Below are 21,257 nucleotides of genomic sequence, written 5' to 3' on the forward strand. Positions count from 1 at the left end.
CTCATATTTATAGCCTAGGCCACCCACTCCATTTGTTATCCTAAGCAATGTGGGACTAATTCAACCAAATCCTAACATCATGTTACACTCAAATATCTTCTTGTTACACCCGAATTTGCTGCAAATATAGAAAAATATTTCCTCTAATGCTGTATTTTTTTCTTTATTTATTTCTTTTTTTTAGTTGAATAAATGTAAGTTCATCCTCTTCTAAGTAATTTTGTACCATTATGTGTTTCTTCTTCTTTGTTAGATTTTTTTATTTTTATTCTTGTTAAGAGAATAAAACAAAAAAAAAATTTGAGAAGATAAAACAAGAAAAAATATGAATAAAAAAAGAAAAAAGATGATGATGATGATGATGATGATGATGATGATGATGAAAAAGAAGAAGAACACTGAAAATTCTTAAACAATACACTTAAATATCTTCGTATTATACCCAAATTTGCTGCAAATATAGAAAAATATTTCTTCTAATACAGAACTTTTACATTACATTTAATTCAAACCATCAACGATGAACAATAATTTTCACAAACAAAAATATTATTCACCTACAGAATCATAAAATACTAACGAAAACATTAACTAGAATCGAACCACACCTCAACCACTTGATTGGATTAAAAAAAATAATCAATTTTCTTTTGATTCAATTGATAATTTGAACTTAAATTATTCATTATCTTCAACAACGAATAAAAAGAAGATAATGAAGAAGAAAAATATGTAGTAACGACACGAAAAAAACATACACGTGAATATAAATAATTTGTATAGACTTGTATCGAAAAATGATTTGTAAGTACGTGAAGAATAATACATTTTTTTTAATATCTAAGAGAAGCCATTAGTAGTAGTCTTTAACATTTAGAAAAACATTTATTAAGACACTTTCTAAGACATTTATGAGACAATTATATATACATATAAAATATTTTTTGATAAAGTGAACAACAATGATAAAATTTTGTAGTGCATATAGTACTTTTATATTTTTTGATAAAATAAACAACAATGATAGAATTTTGTAGTGCATATAGTACTAAACTATAGTGACTAAAAATTATTTAAATATTATTTTTATAATATCAACAAATCAAATAAAAGAGATACCGAGTATATGTTAAGATTTTAAATTTAAATCATTAAATATATGAAAATAAAAGTTGAGTATAAACTTATCATTACTTGTAGTAGAGGTGTTTAAATTCAAACTAATCTAAACAAAGTTATTGTCCAATCTAAAATAAAAAATCAATCAAAATCACACTAATTTAAATTAGATAAGATTTTATTTTTGATAAACTGTCTAGATTGAATCAAATTTTATATTCACTTCTCAAAATTAAACTAATTTAATTCAAACAGCAAAGTGTGATGTAATATTATTATTTTATTATTAAATTTAAATTTTACATTAATATATTAATTTGTTACATATTATTATTATTATTATTATTATTATTATTATTATTATTATTATAAAATAAAATTTATTTATCTGATTGATTTACTCTATTTTTTAATAATAAAATATTAAAATCTTTCATATATAATATTAAAAAATAGAATTTTTTAATTAATAAGATAGTTGAAGTGTTATGTTTTGAAGGTATCTTTTAATATATTTTTTATTTATTTAAATACGTTAATTAATTAATTAATTATTTATTTTGATTGAAATTAATTATCAAATTATATAATATTTTGTTTCATTATATATATATTAACTATAACTAATAATTATATTAATTATTTAATTTAATTTGACTAAAATAAATGAATCAATTTTATTTAAATTTGTATTTTTAAACACGATTATTTGAATAATTGACAAATTTATTCATTAAAAAAACTGATATTATACCTATAAAAAATGAATTCATGAATAAAAACAATTTAAAACTACCCTTTTGTCTAACTTTAATTTCATTCCCAAATTCATTCAATTCCTAATCATTTCACCGCTTGTTCCTCCCAAACCCCAAGGCAAAGCTCTACTTCTTCCCTTCCACGCTTTTTCTTCTTTTTCAATCTATATAAACTCTCTTCTTATATTTCCAAAAGACTGAATTTTTATAAAATCATTTTCATTTTTTTCAAAAAAAGAAAATGTATTTCTTTTCTTATCAACACAAGAAAAATATTAGAAAGTTTCGAAGCGAAACCCCATGATGGAATATGGGCTAAACTTGGTGAGGATTTCTTTTTTTAAGGATTACGTTCTCATTTTCCTTTATGTTCTAGTGGTTCATAACTATCTAAAATAATGAATTATTGTGGATGCCATTTTAACAAAGATAATAACTATGTAACTCTGCATGTAGCAGAAGATCAATGGGTAGAAAAGTACGGGATTGAGTGCCTTTATTTTTGGGGATGAGCACTTGAATGGATAGAATGCAGATACGAGTGAGGCAGTGAGTAAGTATTGGATAAATTTTTATTGTGTTTATTCTTATTATTTTATATTTAAATATTTTTTATTTGAGATTTTTTAATATTATTCTTTTATATCTTTTAAAAAAGTCTTAGTCTAATATATTTATTTTTTGGTCTAATAATAATTTTTTATAGAAATGATACTAAATTAAATATAAATTAATCTTAAATTAAAAAGTTATGTTGATTAGTACAAATATTACTGTATTTAATTTAAGTTATTTATACATCAATATGTTTGATTGAAAATGAATAATAAATTAAACTAAAAAATAATTTAAAAAATAAAATATTTATAATTATTTTAAAATAAATAATAAAGTAAGTTTTAGGGTATTTCTATATTTGGGTTATTAATAATTTCAGAAATAAAATGTCAGTAATTATATTAAAATAGACATTAAAATAAATTTTATGATACTAAATTTATTTAGATTGTTAATATAATCTTATAAATGATAATTTTGTACAAAAAAATTGTTAATAGAATATTATAATCTCCATATTATTAACAAATAGGTATTTTATGGCTATATTAACAATCCAAATAAATTAATATTATAAAACTTATTTTAGTATCTATTTTAACATAATTACTAATATTCTATTTTTATAATTATTAATAATCTAAATATAAATAATGTCCTAAAAATTATTTCATTATCTATTTAAAAGTAATTATCAACATTCTATTTTCTCATTATTTGTTAATTTTATTTATCATTCATTTTCAATAAATTATATTAATGTGCAAAAAAATTAAATTAAATACGATAATACTTACAGTAATTAACATAATTTCTTAATTTGAAATTAACTAATGTTTAATTTAGTATCATTTTCTATAAAAAAATTATTATTGGACAAAAAGACAAATATATTAGACCAATTTTTTGTTTAAATACCAAGATACAAATTAAAGGAATAGTATTAAAAAACTTTAAACAAAAAATAGTGAAATATAAAATAATAGGAACAAAATAATAAAGTTTATCCAATATTTAAGTGCATCATCTTAAAACTCTTCTAAAATATTAGATAATAATTATAAAGTTATAATATTATGAAATATGTTATAATAGGAACAAATTCATTTCTTTATCTTAGTCTAAAATATTAGTTATAATGTGATAAACATATAAATTTATCCATTCTATAATTAAGAAGGGTTGCACCCTTTTAGATGTCTTTTTGTTAAAATGTTTGAGTTGAACACAAATCTAAAGTAATATTCAAGTAAAAAAAGTAATATATTAAATTAAATAAAGTAACTTTTGAATAATTATAATATATTTTTTAAATTCTACAGTTGACTACAAAAATAATAGATTTATTGGTCCAAAATAATTTATAATATTTTTTTTAATTTTAAGATAGAGAACAAAAATTTACTAAAAAAAAATAGGATACAATTTATACTTAGCCTTTATGCATAAGTACTATTATATAATTATTCATGATTCCTACCAAAAAAAAAAAAGAAGATAAGCTAAAAAGACGAAAAAGATACATAATTATTTTTATCAATATTATTTTATCATTCAATCCTCTAAATTAAAAATGAAATTAAGCATGTAAAAAATATAATTTAAATATTAAGAAGACTCAACATGTGAATAGTTAGAATAAATTAACGTGTATAAGATAAAAATAATAAAATTTATAATAAAAATTATAAAATTTAAATAAATAAAAACAAAATAAAAATAAAAGAGATAGATTACAATAAAAAATAATAATATATTATAATTTATAAAAAAGGAGTAAAAATAATACATTATAAGAAAAAAGATATTACTTAATGAAATAATAATTGGTAAAAAAATAAGATTCTCTTTTAGCATATATATTTTTTAGAATAAAGTATCGTTTTTGTCCCTAACGTTTAAATCGTCCTATTTGTATCCCTAACGTTTATAAAAGTGATTCAATGTTATTCTACTATCAATTATACTAACAAATCAGATTATATTTTTTAATTATTTTCACTTGGATGTATTCATTCTCAATTAGGTCTCACTTGAATGTGTTCGATTTTAATATTATACCCACTATTTGTGTTTAGATTCAATTATGTCCCTATAAAAGTAAATTATGTAAATGTTGTAGGAATTAGTTTCAACTTTTGATGAGTTATTTTTCGGAGTGGTTCTAACTTCAAGAAGGGATTTTTAAAACCCAAACTAAAGCGTTTATGATGTGTAATTGACGGCAGGATAACATTGAATCACTTTTACAAACGTTAGAGATACAAATAGGACAATTTAAATGTTAGGGACACAAATAGGATTTACTCCAAACGTTAGGGACAAAAATGATACTTTACTCTATTTTTTATGATAAATAAATTATAAAATATAAAAATAGATAAAATAAAAAATGACAGAATAAAATTGTATTTTTTAATAAATTGAAAACATATTCACGACCATATAATTAATGATGGGTATATAATTATTAGACAAAAAATTATACAAAAAAAAGTAAAGTATCGTTTTTGTCCCCAACGTTTTGGGTAAATTTTATTTATGTCCCTAACGTTTAAGTCGTCATATTTGTATCCCTAACGTTTGTATAAGTGATTCAATGTTATCCTGCCGTCAATTACACATCATGAGGCTTTAGTTTGAGTTTTAAAAATTTCTTCTTAAAGTTAGAATACAAATATCTGGGATAGAATCGATGATCTACTCCGAAAAACAGCTCATCAAATATTGAAACTAATTCCTACAACATTTACATAATTCACTTTTTTAGGGACATAATTGAATCTAAACATAAATAGTGGGTATAATATTAAAATTGAACACATCCAAGTGAGAATAATTAAAAAATATAATCTGATTTGTTAGTATAATTGATAGTAGGATAACATTGAATCACTTTTATAAACGTTAAGCATACAAATAGGACGATTTAAACGTTAAGGACACAAATAGAACTTACCCCAAACGTTGGGGACAAAAACGATACTTTACTCTAAAAAAAATTAATAAAAATATTAGATTTAATATTAAAATAAAAATATAAACAAAGAATAAAAATCTAAAATTTAAAATTTAAGGCGAATGAAGGAAATGAAAATTTTTTTGGTAAATAACAACTCAAGCGTTAACGTGATTATAAATAGAATCAAATAATATATATTTGAATTAATTAAATTAAATAAAAAAATATTTTATAAATATGCTATTTAAAAATTATAATACTTTTAAAACTCAATAATCAAAATACATAAGACTAAAAAATTAATGTAAATTAAAATAAAATTAATTAATTTATTTCAGTCAAATTAAATAATAATGTAATTGATTAGTTATAATTTATATAGTCAAATAAAATACTAAATAATTTAATATTTATCTCAATTAAATTAAATAAAAAATACATTAAAAAATATGTCACGTCACTATATTATTGATCGAAGAAATTCGATTTTAATAATAAATAATGGTGAAAATTTAAGTGCAGTGAACTTTATGTAAAGTTGATAGTTGAGAATCATTAAATAATTTGACTAATTTGATTAAATTTTTATCTAACGACTCTCAGTTACTTCACGTGAAGTTGACTGCACTTAAATTTCCACCATAAATAATAGATTCTCTAAGTCAAATATATTTAATTTTTTAAAAATACTTGCCCATCGTCGTAAAATCTCTGATTTTTATATTTTCTAGAATTTATTAATAAATGATCATTATTATCACTATATATATAGAAAAATAGTTTAAGAAACATAGAATTAATCTGATAAGTAGCTTTAAAATAATTTATACATGGATAAAAATTTTTGTTAATATATAAATTACATATTTTATATTCATAAAAAATTCGATTATGTTGTTGTAAAAAAAATTTAGTTATGGTCATAATAGATTTGATTATACTACTGTAAAATGTTTGATTTTTTTATAGATTACTTTGCTGAAAAAAATATACGGAATACTATGTATAAACTAAATTTAATTTTATTGTGATAATCCATCGATTGCTTGTGTAAATTTTTTTATACTAATGCTCATGAAAATTAAATTTATATGTACAAGTATGTTATGTAACTAATATTTTTTTTGTATCTATAGAATATTTTATAAAAAGTTATATGTGCACCAAAATATAGTCGTTAGTTATAATTAATTTGTGTAAATATACGTATATTGTTTCATATATTTTTAATATATATTTAAAATTTTAATACAATTTACATATAAAGGATTAATTTAGTGGTTGATTTTAGAAATTTTTTATTTAAATAAATATTTTATTTATTAAAATAAATAATTATAAAAATTATTACGAAAATATATTTTTCAGTCTTACTTCGTTTACACTGTAAACGAAATAATTATGAATGTATCTCGTTTACACTGTAAAAGAGATAGAGATATACGTATTTTTCTAAATTTTATATATTTCGTTTACAGTGTAAATGAGATAAGACTGGGAGAGGTATTTTTGTAATAACTTTATAATTATTTATTTTAATAAATAAAATATTTATTTAATTTATTTAAATAAAAAACCTTGATTTTAGTGTATACGTCATAATATAGTTATAATTGTATTGTTTATATATAATATGAAAATATTGAGATAACAAATTTATATTTCTTAGCATAGAAACCACAAACAAGTTGTTTCCAATTATTTTCTATCTTTCCGTTAAAGAAATGAAGCCCACCTTGTCCTTCATGTTACTTCTTTGATATAAACCAAAGCTATTACCCTTTATCTTCCAAAGTACCCATCTCTCTATCACTGACACAAACACATATACAACAGAACAACCTTATTACTTTCACTTCTTTCTTTCTTCTCTCTCTCTCTCTCACACATGAAGAAGCTTTGTCCAAATCTTGATCGAGAGGACGGTCTCGAAACGGTGCTGGAGGTTCCGATCCCGGAAGAGATACTTACGCACAAAGGGGGAGCCATAAGAGCATCATGGCAGAACATGAAGTCATGGATGAAGCAGCCATTATCATCAAATAGCAATAATGGAGAATCAAGATCGTCATCCATGGCTACAGCTTTTGGAGGAAGGAACACAGAGTTGCAGCTTTTGTTGGGTGTTGTAGGAGCGCCATTAATCCCTTCACCTATCTCCTCTGACAACAACCCCATCACTCGACCCATTAAAGATCAACGCATTGTCAGTAACATTAAAATCACTCGTTACACTTTATTTTGTCGGGCTTCACTTTATTATTATCCGTTATCTTTTATCTGTCGTTAAAGTGAGAAAATGAGAGTTTAATTACGATTGATAAATGATTAATATCTTGTTTTATCATTTTACAATTCTGATTTGTTAAAATGTAATGAATGGAATTTGTACGGTGGCGTAGGAGGCATCGATGGCAAAATACATAGTGAAGCAGTACGTGGCGGCGGTGGGGGGAGAGCGTGCGGTGAATTCAGTGGAGAGTATGTATGCAATGGGGCAGGTGAGGATGGCGACGACGGAGTTTTCGGCGGCGGGGGAAGGGAGTAATAAAGGAAACAAAAATAATAATAAGATAATGAAGATGAAGAAGTTGGAGAGAAAGGGGAAGATGGGGGGTTTTGTTATGTGGCAGAAGAGTCCAGAGCTTTGGTGCTTGGAGCTTGTGGTATCAGGGTGCAAGATCAGTGCTGGTAGTGATGGCAAAGTAGCATGGAGGCAAACACCTTGGCACCATTCTCACGCTTCTCGAGGCCCGCCACGCCCTCTTCGCCGTTTTCTACAGGTATCCTTTTGCGCTGGCCATTAAATAATTCAATATATTTAACTAAATTATCGTTTAACAGTTTTTATCGGAAAACAACCAAGTGAATTTTCATATTTCATATTTCCCTATGCATAGGTTTGACTTATTTTTGTTGTTGGGGTAGAATTTTTAGTCTATAGTTGTTTTCGGTTTCCATGGGACACATTGGAGCATGCTTAATTATGATTATTCTTATTACATTTGTGGCCTGGGGTGAATAATCATTTGTTCTACTTTAATTTGAGGATTCTTTTTCCCTTTTTTCTTCCCATTGATTTTCATGGTAATTTATTTGAACTAGTTTTCTAATTGTATAGCTTGGCTTCCTTTAGTCCTACGCCTAACCAATATGAATGGGAAAAAAGGCACTTTATTAGCCTAAAGTCAATATTCAATATGGTTTTTAAAGTGCTATTTGTTCTTCCCTTTTTCTTCAAATTTGCTTCTTTTTTAACTCAGGTGTGAAACTGTGAATTAAATGTTTCATATATCCTGTTTTTCCAAAACTCATTTTTTTTTAACTCCTCAAATGATCTAATTTCCCATAGTGCTCCTCCATTTTGAAAGGAAATTAAACGAAAAGAATACAAGACTTTTTTGCTGAATTAACAAAGATCAGATTCTATCTCTTTTGATTATAAAAATTTTAATATTATGTCATAAATATATTTATCTAAAAAATTTATATTGATAAAAAAATACATGAATAATCAGGTCTGACTTACAAAAATTGTTTTTCTTTCCAATTATTTGTCCTTTTCTATCTAAGTTTTCCCCACATCTAATTCCATAACAAAGGTCTAAATTTTGTAAGAGGGGAATGCGCGGAAATTCCTTCAATCTAAAGCTTAAAGTCAAATTGGGACACTTTTCCAATTTAGTTAGTTGCGATTGAGACAAGTCAACAATATTATCATAATTAATCCTTGCTCACCCTGTGACAACCTGTTCTAATGCATTCCTAAGCTGTTTTATTCTTTTGCCGTTGATGCTCTTGAAACTTCGGGTGATTCAATTTGGAATTTTCTACTTGATTGGTAAGAGATAAAAAACAGAAGTTGAATTTTAAACATGGGCCATGACCTAATTAAACTAGTTTATATTGCTACTACATTGGTTCAGTATTATGGGCTTAGTCTCTTATCAATCATATGACCCCCAACAAAAAACTTATCAATCCTATTGTTTTGTTAGTAGTTAGGTCCAAATGCTACGAGGCATGATTCTCAAAGTCACATGCCCTTGTCAAGCTTTCTTCATAATAAGCAGAGTGAATCTAAACAAGAATTTAGTAGCTCGCTAATAATTTGTGTTTGACTCAGTTTATTCCTTTTTAAAAAATTATTTTTGATATGTTTCAGTTGTAAAAATATTTTATATATAAGTTTGATTACATATAGTTACATAAGTACAAGATACGAATCTCACATATCAAAAGTAAAATTTGATCAAATGGTAAAATATTATTATGAGTACACGAGTGGTAACATACTAACACATCAATTCATACTTAAATTGGATCCACATTTTGGGAATAAATTGTACATAGTATATATGTTCAAATATATAAACTTTTTATATTTTGTTAACAGGGTCTTGATCCAAGGTCCACAGCAAATCTGTTCAGCAACTCCATATGCATTGGAGAGAAGACAGTGAACATGGAGGACTGTTTCATACTTCGACATGAAGCTGAGACGTCGGCGCTGCAAGCACGAAGTAACAGCAACGTGGAGATAGTACGGCACACCGTGTGGGGCTACTTCAGCCAAAGAACAGGCCTCTTGGTGCAGCTAGAGGACTCACACCTTCTCAAGCTCAAGACCTCAGCAACAGAAACCATATACTGGGAAACCAACATGGAGTCCCTCATACAAGACTACAGAGCCATCGACGCCATCCAGATAGCGCACGGTGGGACGACACGGGTGTCATTGTTCCGGTTTGGCGAGGGACCTGAGACGCATTCGAGGACAAGGATGGAAGAGAGTTGGCAGGTTGAGGAAGTTGACTTTAATGTTCAAGGCTTGTCCTTGGATTGTTTCTTGCCACCTAGTGACTTGAGGAGGGAGGAGCATGGCAGCGAAGATGGTTGTGGTGGTGGCAGGGTGGTTCCTACCGGAAATTCCAAGTTGCCATACAAGATTCGCTCAGCTTCTTTTAGGATCAGCACTTCCAAAGTGGCGGCAGTTAACATGGATGATGATTCTTGCACCAGTGATGATGAGAGTAATGAAGAAGAGTTGTAAATTTTGTAAATAGACTTGTCCTCATTGGTACATTGTTGCAACATATATAGTATAGGAATGTGGCAATATGCAATAATCAATGGGGACTTTTTTTTCTTTAATTTTTTTTCCTTTTCTTTTTTGTCAATTCAGTGAAACTTAGAGATTAGAGAAACTGAAGATACAGAAGCCAATGTTCTAATATCATTTTCTGAAACCTTCAGTGGCTGGAAATGACAGTGATGTATAGTTAAGACTTAATAGAGTGATTTACAATGCAACCAGATTTGGATTCTCTATAGTCTAAAGTGAGTATTCTTATAAAGTGAATTAAGAAGTTAATCATCCTTAAACCATTAAGAAAGACCATCAAACTATGAAAGTTATTGATCCAAGATTGACTAACCATTTTACATATTTCACTTTCTAGTGAAAAATCAAAGCATGAAACAGAACAAAGAGCTATTCTAATACAACTATATATCTTTTGTTTGGTTGGACTATTGAACTGTTGGTTACAGTACAGAGGCAGTCATATTTCATATTCTAATTAGTAGGTTTTGAGATTAGACTAAATTCTTAGGATAAAGCATTTTTCACAAGAGCCTTTTTAAGATTTTGATAACAAATTATTTTGTGCCCGGGAAAAAAAAAAAGTAAAAAGAAAAAAAAAAGGTTTGTACACAAGCTATCCTAACACCCAGATTTGTCTTTCTACCCATCACTTTTTGAATTGTACATCAAGGAGATAACTCATGCCTATGACTTTCGTAATCTAAAGTTCTAACCATGATATCATACCTCACAGTTCAATTGCACTGCAGAATGCACCAAACTATGAGCATGCATACAAGAGTTAGAGAGACTCACCTTGTAGAAGAAGCTAACCCTTTTCACGCAATAGTAGGAAGGCATGCCACGCTAGGAAGGAAAACACATGTTGTCCTCAACGCTAGCCTTGGGATTCCAACTTCATCGGCAGCAGCCTGTGACACTACATCAGTGATAAAGCATGCTATAGCCTCTTTGCAACTTTCACTTGATAATGTGGCCAATCCATTACGTAATGGAATCACACAGTTAGCATTAAGGAACCAGGAATTGCATAAAAAGTGAATTGTGGTTTGATGGGTTTGGAGAGTTGAATACAGTGTGGAATATGGTGATTGAGAAGTCTCTAGAATATCAATAATCACATGCAAAGCAGTCACATTCATTCTAGCTGAAGTATACATCAAAATGATAGTTTAAAGGCTGGAAATGGAACGTACAAGAAAAGGCTCAAAATACTAAATAAGGGTATGATATAATGGTGAGTGTTACAGACTTAAGAACAAGGACTAGTTCAAGTGGCTCATCCAGATTATAACACTGTTGTGTAAAAATGTCATTGTTGCATTGCTCAAGATTTACTCGAATTATATGTTTCTTGTTTCTGAATTTAGTTGTGAGTAATCCTAAGGTATTAGATTCTTATCTACATATGATTTCATTTTCTTTACAGAGAATATAAGTATACATTACAAACTCAATCTTTGTTTTTTAAATAAACATAACAGATGTGAACTGCAAAAAGTAGTCACTTATCAATTAGCATAGTTCGCCATATGCATGTGATACATAGACGATTAATCCAACAGAAATTCAATGCAAACTCATATTCCCTCCTAATAAAAATATTCTATTTTGTTGATTCATACGTTATAAAAGTAAACTTTTGGAAGTACAAGTATTTCAATGTTAACTGAGACCTGAATTTTGTAGAGAGATCAATGAACTTCAGAAGTGGATGATTTCAAAGACAAGATGTCAGTAACCAAGCCATCAAGGGAAGAATAAGAAGAGCCACCTTCTTTCAAGCTAATTTTAGCCTTTTCCTTCAGATCTAAGACATTATCCCTTATCGCTTTCCCTTCATCCCCAACCATTACTTTTCTAATGGTCTTCTCTATCTCCTCTCTGTCAAGCTTATTCTCTAATTTCACACCAACCCTCCAAACATCACTCACATATTTAGCATTTACCTTTTGGTCTGCAAAGCATGGTGAACAAATCATAGGGACCCCTTCACAAATGCTCTCCAAAGTTGAGTTCCAACCATTATGAGTCCAAAATGCCCCCACAGCTACATGTGCCAGCACTTGTTCTTGAGGAGCCCATTTCACAATGTACCCTCTTCCACCCAAATTCTCCATGAACCTGCTGGGCAATGGTTCGAGCCACTCTGAACCACGGATCAACCCAGGGCGAACCACCCACAAGAATGGCTGCATGCTGTTGGCTAGCCCCCAAGCTATCTCTAGAAACTCAGCCTTAGTTATTGATGCAATGCTTCCAAAACTCACATAAACAACACTGTTATGCTCTTGTGTGTCTAACCAAGAGATGCAGCTTGTGTCCGGGGTCAATAAGCTAGAGGAAGTTGAGCCTTCAGGGAAGTGCTTGTGGAAAGGGCCTATAGGGTATATTGGTATCGAAAATAGTTGGCGCAGTTTTGCCAGTGCAGATGATTCCAACTCTTCAAAGGAGTTCCAAATCACCCCAGAAGAAGCCTTGCATTCATCGACAAATTGAACAACAAATTCATAGAAGGCCTCAGGATCACGGGTCTCGATCTTTGGAAGGTCTTTCACCTTAAGTGGTGGAAGCTCCACCACAGGTTCTTCCAGCTGAGATTCTGGGTTTTCAACAATAGTTAAAAATGACATGTTTTGGAATGATACAGAAACAATATTCCATGTTAAACTGATATTTCTTTTAATCGTTAAAAAGAACTATATTCTATTCAACATTGATTCTAGATTTACTCCTTGCTAAAAACATGTTTCGCTCAGCTTTCTACTCACACAAACATTGCTTCACACTAAACTATACAACTATATTCAAAAATACTTTGTCTTTTAACACTACTAACGGTATTCAAAGCTTATTACAGTCACTATCTAACGCAAGCCACTATAAAAAGCTAAAGAAACAGAACAAAACACTCTAAGCTGAGAGTCGGAGAACCCAACTTTATTCGATAAGAGTTTCCAAAAAGAATACAAACTAAACTCACAGAGTGATTGAAGTAAATTTGTAACAATAATCAAATAAAATAGAGTTAACGATCAAATCGCAATAATATTTTATCAGCGTAACATTTTACAAGAACAGGCTCTTGGATTAGAAGATTATATATTACTATATATAAATTGGTCAAACTCTTTTAAAAAATGCTCAATGAAAATCCGCAGAATCCGCCACCAAAATAATCAAATTTCTAGTGACATAGTAGTAAACATTTTTACAACCGCAAAATTAAACCGCGAAGATAAAAAAATATATTTCTAAATCCTAAACCCGTAGCATGGTTGCATAAGTGAAGAATGGAGAAGAACGAACCTTGAACAGGGAGGTAACCTTTTTCTCTAAGGAGAGGGAAAGAAGCGAAGACAAGAAAGGAAGAAGCGCCACCAGTCCTAAGCACAAGTCTGGGAAGCTTAAACCCATCGCAAACAGATTGAGTGAAATGAAGCGCCGCATCAGCGATGAAGCAAGCAACACGATCATCGTTCTTCAACAAGGTGACCAAGCACTGTTTCAACGGCTCAACGCAGCGTACGTTGAGGAGGCGCGTGAGGTGCACGGGATCGGAGGCCGAGGTGGAGGCTTCGAGTTCCGACAAGGCGTCGGAGATGGAGAGGAAGGTGAAGTTAGGGTAGGAAGAAGAGAGGTGGGGATGCGTGAAGGAAGAAGTGTAGATGACGGTTATGGAAAAACCGTTAGAGTGGAGAGTGTGTGCCAGCTGGAGCATTGGGGTGACGTGGCCCTGTAACGGTGATGGCATCAGCAACAATCTGCGCCCTTTTTGTTCCATTTTCGAGTACACTGCAATTGTGGTGAGCGAGCGATGTCGTTTTATTTGTGAGCAGATGCAGATAAGTCAGCGACGTTGACCATTGCTGTGTGGAGTTCAACCAAAAAGCAAATTTGGATTTCTTCACGTTATAGGAGAAGGGGAACTCGAACTGGGACACCTCTTCCTCTTGCAGCATACCAAAAGATGAGACGGTAAAATAATAAAATTAGAAGTTAATTATTTTTATCTGAGTTATTAAATATTAAAATGGTAAATAGGTCATTGACTTTTTAGTACGCAAATCCAAGTTTTATCTACTTAGTGCGGCAGATCCAAGTTTTTAAAATGGAATATATTAAACCTAAGAATCTATATGTCCAAATTTTAAAAAAGCTAAAAATTTAAATATATTTTTAAATTTTTAAAAATATAAATATTTACGGACAAAAAGATTAAAAACTTATTTGTCCTTTTGTCCTTTTGTCCTCTTGTCAAAAAATACATTACAATGACTACATAATCGATGCTTTGGCTAATTAAATCTGTAATTTCTGATTCTGTTTGCAATACTTTTTTTTCTCTTAAATTATACTTTATGATAAAATTAATTCATTTATTCGCCAATTTGTTTGGAAAGATAACAATGAAAGAAGGTATTTTTCTCTTGTTAATTAAAAGTTATTGATTATTTCAAAAAATTTTGGTGGTCTAAGTATTCGTGATTTATCTTTAAATTCGAATTATACTCATAAATATCTCAAAAGATTACATTCTTTAAATATGCCTGTTCAAAAAAATACTTTTAATCATTAGAGGAGTACTGGAAAAGCGTTGCAGTACTTATAGGAGGGATTGGCTTAGAGTCGTGACAATATATAACAATCCTTTTGATATGATGCTTGGTATTTACAGAATAGAATTTGTGATAGTCTCCCATTTGTGCATATCTCCAATACTAATATAAATATTAGGGTAATTTGGAATGAACTCAATGAAAGAGTTTGGTATTTGGAGCAACTTTGCAACACCTCTTTCTGAATCTATTATTAAAATTAATATAGTTGTTATAATTTGGATTTACACACCAAAAAGTATACTATAACTTTTTGATATGGTATTATTATTCTTCAATAAAAATAATTGCTAAAGTATAACTGTTAATAGTTCGTTTTATTTATAAAAAAAGTAAAATAGTTTATCTTCTATAAGACTCATACAAATATACATTGAACTGCCTTAAGTATTGGAGTACATTTTGTAGGTACTCTCCCATTTTATTCTCCTAACACCAAGGTGTATTTCTTCTCAGACAAGAAATTTAGAGTCGAGATAAAAAATTCGGAATTGGCTGTAAAGAGGACAAGCTATACCCAGTTTATTCATGCAAGAATAGGAATTGATGTGTACCCCGTTATACTTGGAAATAAAGCCAAAATCGAAACCGAACTTAAAGATCGGAAACGAAGGAAACTGTAACAGAAACCCCTGACTAAGTCAGCCTTATCTCCTAGTCGTGGTCTATAAGAACAGAACCCACTAATCAGAATAGATCACGACTCTACACAACAAAAGATACTGATAACGGCACCGACCATGTACATCGGAACAAATTAACACCACTTGTCTATAAAGGCTCAGAGAACACAACCCACGAGACAGGTCACAGAATTCACTCTAAGTTATTACTCTTACTTTCTCATAACTCACATTCTTACTTGAGCGTCGGAGTGCTTTGTGCAGGTGCTCCCGCCGTCGTGTTTCAGAAGGCCGAGGATTATTCACCGCGCCATCCCTGGCCGACGTATAACTCCGCTGAGGACGAATAACCACTCAGAGCAGCCACACTCCTCGGCTCACATAGAACGGAACATTTGGCGCCCACTGTGGGGCCTGGTTACACTAACCCCACTTTTTTCCTTTTTATTACTACACTTTGAGTTTTCTTTTACAGGGTCTCGCGACCTCCAGACATGGCCGACAACGGAGTTCATCAACTCACGCAGGCCGAACTACAAGCAGAGGTCAAAAGGCTCGCCGAGTTATCAGCACATAACAACACCAACAAACGGGAAGAGGGCAATTCCAAAAGCTCAGCCCAGGGCGGCGCCGACCTATTAAGCGTCAACCCCCCGAAGGAGAGACTGACCTTAGACAACCCATTCTCTGAAGAAGTCACGAATTTCCAAATGCCAAAGCATTTCACACTGCCTTCCTCACTCGAGCCATATAAGGGGATTGGTGACTCCCGGGCTCATATTAAAAAATTTCAGTCTATGATGTTTTTTAACGGCTCTAATAACGAACCTGTACTTTGTAGAGCTTTTCCAACTTACCTTGACGGAGCCGCTTTACTTTGGTTTTCGAAATTACCTGCAGGGTCAATTTCTTCTTTTGAAGAGTTGGCAAAGTCTTTCATTGATTACTTTGCTGCAGCACGAATATACGTCTACGGATCGGATTACGTCGGCACCATCCGCCAAGTTTCCCAGGAAAGTCTGAAAGACTACCTGACCAGATTCGCATAAGCAACAATGGAAATACCAGATCTGGATCCCGCCGTCCACCTACACGCCCTTAAGGCCGGCCTTCGACCCGGAAAATTCAGAGAGACGATTGCAATCACCAAACCAAAGACATTAGAGGAGTTCCGGGAGAGAGCAGCCAGACAGATGGAGATTGAAGAACTACGTGAGGCCAACAAAACAGAAAGAAAACCTAAGAGGGAGGAAGACCGAATACCAAGGTCGACTCATAACAAAGAGCTCGGCAAACCATTCAAACTCACTCCAAAATTCGACAACTACACCAGGTTCAACACAAGGAGGGAAAAGATAATCAAAGAAATACTCAACGCCAAGATCATAAAACCTCTAGCGAGAGCGGGGAGCTATCAGGACCAGAGGTTCGTAGATAAAAGCAAGCACTGTGCCTTCCAGCAGAAATATGGACACACAACCGATGAGTGCGTAATAGCCAAAGACCTATTGGAAACACTTGCTCGGCAAGGTGATGAGCGGATAATTTATACGCTTTTTGGCATTGTTTTTAGTATGTTTTTAGTAGGATCTAGTTACTTTTAGGGATATTTTTATTAGTTTTTATGTTAAATTCACATTTCTGGACTTCACTATGAGTTTGTGTATTTTTCTGTGATTTCAGGTATTTTCTGGCTGAAATTGAGGGACTTGAGCAAAAAACAGATTCAGAGGTTGAAGAAGGACTGCTGATGTTGTTGGATTCTGACCTCCCTGCACTCAAAGTGAATTTTATGGAGCTACAGAACTCAAAATGGCGCGCTTCCAATTGCGTTGGAAAGTAGACATCCAGAGCTTTCCAGAAATATATAATAGTCCATACTTTGGCCGAGTTTAGATGACGTAAAAGGGTGTTGAACTCCAGTTCTACGCTGCTGTCTGGAGTTAAACGCCAGAAACACGTCACAAACCAGAGTTGAACGCCAGAAACATGTTACAACCTGACGTTCAACTCCAAAAGAAGCCTCTGCACGTGGAAAGCTAAAGCTCAGCTCAAGCACACACCAAGTGGACCCCGGAAGTGGATTTATGCATCAATTACTTACTTCTGTAAACCCTAGTAGCTAGTTTATTATAAATAGAACTTTTTACTATTGTATTAGATATCCTGGATTGTATTTTTGATCCTGTGATCTCGTTTTGGGGGCTGGCCATTCGGCCATGCCTGGACCTTTCACTTATGTATTTTCAACGGTAGAGTTTCTACACTCCATAGATTAAGGTGTGGAGCTCTGCTGTTCCTCATGAATCAATACAAAGTACTACTGCTTTTCTATTCAATTCAACTTGTTTCGCTTCTAAGATATTCATTCGCACTTCAACATGAATGTGATGAACGTGACAATCATCATCATTCCCCCACGAATGCGTGCCTGACAACCACTTCTGTTCCACCTTAGATTGAATGATTATCTCTTGGATCTCTTAATCAGAATCTTCGTGGTATAAGCTAGATTGATGGCGGCATTCATGAGAATCCGGAAAGTCTAAACCTTGTCTGTGGTATTCCGAGTAGGATTCTGGGATTGAATGACTGTGACGAACTTCAAACTCGCGAGTGCTGGGCGTAGTGACAGACGCAAAAGGAGGGTGAATCCTATTCCAGTATGATCGAGAACCTCAGATGATTAGCCGTGCTATGACAGAGCATTTGGACCATTTTCACAAGAGGATAGGATGCAGCCATTGACCACGGTGATGCCTCCAGATGATTAGCCATGCAGTGACAGTGCATCGGACCATTTTCACAGAGAGGATGAAAAGTAGCCATTGACAATGGTGATGTCCTTACATAAAGCCAGCCATGGAAAGGAGTAAGATTGATTGGATGAAGACAGCAGGAAAGCAGAAGTTCAGAGGAACGAAAGCATCTCCATACTCTTATCTGAAATTCTCACCAATGATATACATAAGTGTTTCTATCTTTATTTTCTATTTATTTATTATAAATTTTCGAAAACTCCATAACTATTTTATATCCGCCTGACTGAGATTTACAAGGTGACCATAGCTTGCTTCATACCAACAATCTTCGTGGGATCGATCCTTACTCACGTAAGGTTTTATTACTTGGACGACCCAGTGCACTTGCTGGTTAGTTGTATCGAAGTTGTGAATGAAAACAATTTATTAAGACGTGCGTACAGAGTTTTTGGCGCCGTTGCCTGAGATCACAATTTCGTGCACCAAGTTTTTGGCGCTGTTGCCGGGGATTGTTTGAGTTTGGACAACTGACGGTTCATCCTGTTGCTCAGATTAGGTAATTTTCCTCTTATTTTATTTTCAAAAAGTTTTCAAAAATTTTTTTCAAAAATCTTTCAAAAAATTTCCCTTTGTTTTCGAAAATTATTTCAGAATTTTTTAAGAATGAATTCTAGAGTTTCATGGTAACATGTTGAATCCTATCTGGCTGTAAAGCCATATCCAAACTGCTTTGGGATTGGTCTTCAACTAATCACTTCAATGCATGTAATAGCATACTAAAGCTTGGCTGGCTATTAAGCCATGCCTAACCCTCAGATTGGAGCTTTAGACTAAGAGTACAAGATTCATGGAATTCATATTAAAAATTTTGAAATCCTTTTTTTTTCCTAGATGTTTTTCGAAAAAAAATTAATAAAATCATAAAAAAATCAAAAATATTTTGTGTTTCTTGTTTGAATCTTGAGTCAATTTCAAGTTTGGTGTCAACTGCATTTTTTCTAAAAATTCTATGCATTTTTCAAAAATTCATGCATTCATAGTGTTCTTCATGATCTTCAAGTTGTTCTTGGTAAGTCTTCTTGTTTGATCTTGATATTTTATTGTTTTGTGTTGTATGGTGTTTTTCATATGCATTCTTGAATTCTTAGTGTCTAAGCATTAAAAATTTCTAAGTTTGGTGTCTTGCATGTTTTCTTTGCATAAAAAATTTTTCAAAAATAAGTTCTTGGTGTTCATCTTGATCTTCAAAGTGTTCTTGGTGTTCATCTTGACATTCATAGCATTCTTGCATGCATTCATTGTTTTGATCCAAAATTTTCATGCATTGAGTCTTTTTCATGTTTTTCTCTCTCATCATTAAAAATTCAAAAAATAAAAAAATATCTTTCCCTTTTTCACTCATAAATTTCGAAAATTTGAGTTGACTTTTTCAAAACTTTTTAAAACTTAGTTGTTTCTTATGAGTCAAATCAAATTTTCAATTTAAAAAAAATCTTATCTTTTTCAAAATCTTTTTCAAAAGTCAAATCTTTTTTATTTTTCTTAGTTATTTTCGAAAATTTTAAAAATATTTTTCAAAAATCTTTTTCTTATCTTTATCACATAATTTTCGAAAATAACATCATCAATTAATGTTGTGATTCAAAAATTTCAAGTTTGTTACTTGCTTGTTAAGAAAGATTCAAACTTTAAGTTCTAGAATCATATCTTGTGATTTCTTATGAATCAAGTCATTAATTGTGATTTTAAAAATCAAATCTTTTTCAAAACTAATTTCAATCATATCTTTTCAAAAATATCTTTTTATCTTATCTTTTTCAAAAATTTGATTTTAAAATATCTTTTCTAACTTCTTATCTTCTTATCTTTTCAAAATTGATTTTCAAATTTGTTTCAACTAATTAACCAACTTTTTGTTTGTTTCTTATCTTTTTCAAAACTACCTAACTAAACCTCTCTCTCTAATTTTCGAAAATATCTCCCTCTTTTTCAAAATTCAATTTTAATTTATTTCTTCTTTTAATTTTCGAAAATCACTAACCATTTTTCAAAAATAAGTTTCGAAATTCCTCTTTCTCTCTCATCTCCTTCTATTTATTTATTTATCTACTAACACTTCTCTCCCATCCAAAAATTCGAACACTACCTCCCTCCCTGTGTTCGAGTTTTTTTTTCTTCCCTTCTTCACACTACATTCTTTTCTTCTTCTACTCACACAGGGGAACCTCTATACCTGGGTAAAAAGGATCCCTATTATTATTATTTTTCTGTTTCCTCTTTTTCATATGAGCAGGAGCAAGGACAAGAACATTCTTGTTGAAGCAGATCCAGAACCTGAAAGGACTCTGAAGAGGAAACTAAGAGAAGCTAAATTACAATAATCCAGCAAGCACCTTTCAGAAATTTTCGAACAAGAAGAGGAGATGGCAGCCGAAAATAATAATAATGCAAGGAGGATGCTTGGTGACTTTACTGCACCTAATTCCAATTTACATGGAAGAAGCATCTCCATCCCTACCATTGGAGCAAACAATTTTGAGCTGAAACCTCAATTGGTTTCTCTAATGCAAAAAAACTGCAAGTTTCATGGACTTCCATATGAAGATCCTTTTCAGTTCTTAACTGAATTCTTGCAGATCTGTGATACTGTTAAGACTAATGGAGTAGATCATGAAGTCTATAGGCTCATGCTTTTCCCTTTTGCTATAAGAGACAGAGCTAGAATATGGTTGGACTCTCAACCTAAGGA

At 31.2% G+C, this 21,257-nt stretch overlaps 2 protein-coding genes across 4 annotated transcripts; one reads left to right on the plus strand and one right to left on the minus strand.

Annotated features, from left to right (window-relative positions):
* The first annotated feature begins 7,055 nt into the window (after positions 1-7,055).
* LOC112782586 (uncharacterized) lies at positions 7,056-10,724 on the plus strand. Its single transcript, XM_025825048.3, has 3 exons — positions 7,056-7,603; positions 7,800-8,180; positions 9,794-10,724. Exons 1-3 carry the CDS (start codon positions 7,286-7,288, stop codon positions 10,448-10,450), a joined length of 1,356 nt encoding a protein of 451 aa, XP_025680833.1. The 5' UTR covers positions 7,056-7,285; the 3' UTR covers positions 10,451-10,724.
* On the minus strand, positions 9,645-14,441 carry LOC112782585 (UDP-glycosyltransferase 76B1). Of its 3 annotated transcripts, XR_003193042.3 has the most exons (4): positions 13,814-14,395; positions 12,181-13,106; positions 11,300-11,415; positions 9,645-10,409 (listed from the first exon to the last, which is right to left on the minus strand). XR_003193042.3 is itself a non-coding variant. In XM_072231341.1 (3 exons), exons 1-2 carry the CDS (start codon positions 14,286-14,288, stop codon positions 12,199-12,201), a joined length of 1,383 nt encoding a protein of 460 aa, XP_072087442.1. In that variant the 5' UTR covers positions 14,289-14,441; the 3' UTR covers positions 9,645-11,415; positions 12,181-12,198. The 3 variants fall into 3 exon arrangements, 2 of the variants coding, with proteins under 2 accessions (XP_072087442.1, XP_072087443.1); XM_072231341.1 differs by having other exon boundaries at positions 9,645-11,415; positions 13,814-14,441; XM_072231342.1 differs by having other exon boundaries at positions 9,645-11,423; positions 13,814-14,396.
* Between the last annotated feature and the right edge of the window lie 6,816 nt (positions 14,442-21,257).

The sequence above is a fragment of the Arachis hypogaea genome, chromosome 20 (genome assembly GCF_003086295.3).
Source record: "Arachis hypogaea cultivar Tifrunner chromosome 20, arahy.Tifrunner.gnm2.J5K5, whole genome shotgun sequence".
In the NCBI taxonomy this organism is placed as follows: Eukaryota; Viridiplantae; Streptophyta; class Magnoliopsida; order Fabales; family Fabaceae; genus Arachis; species Arachis hypogaea.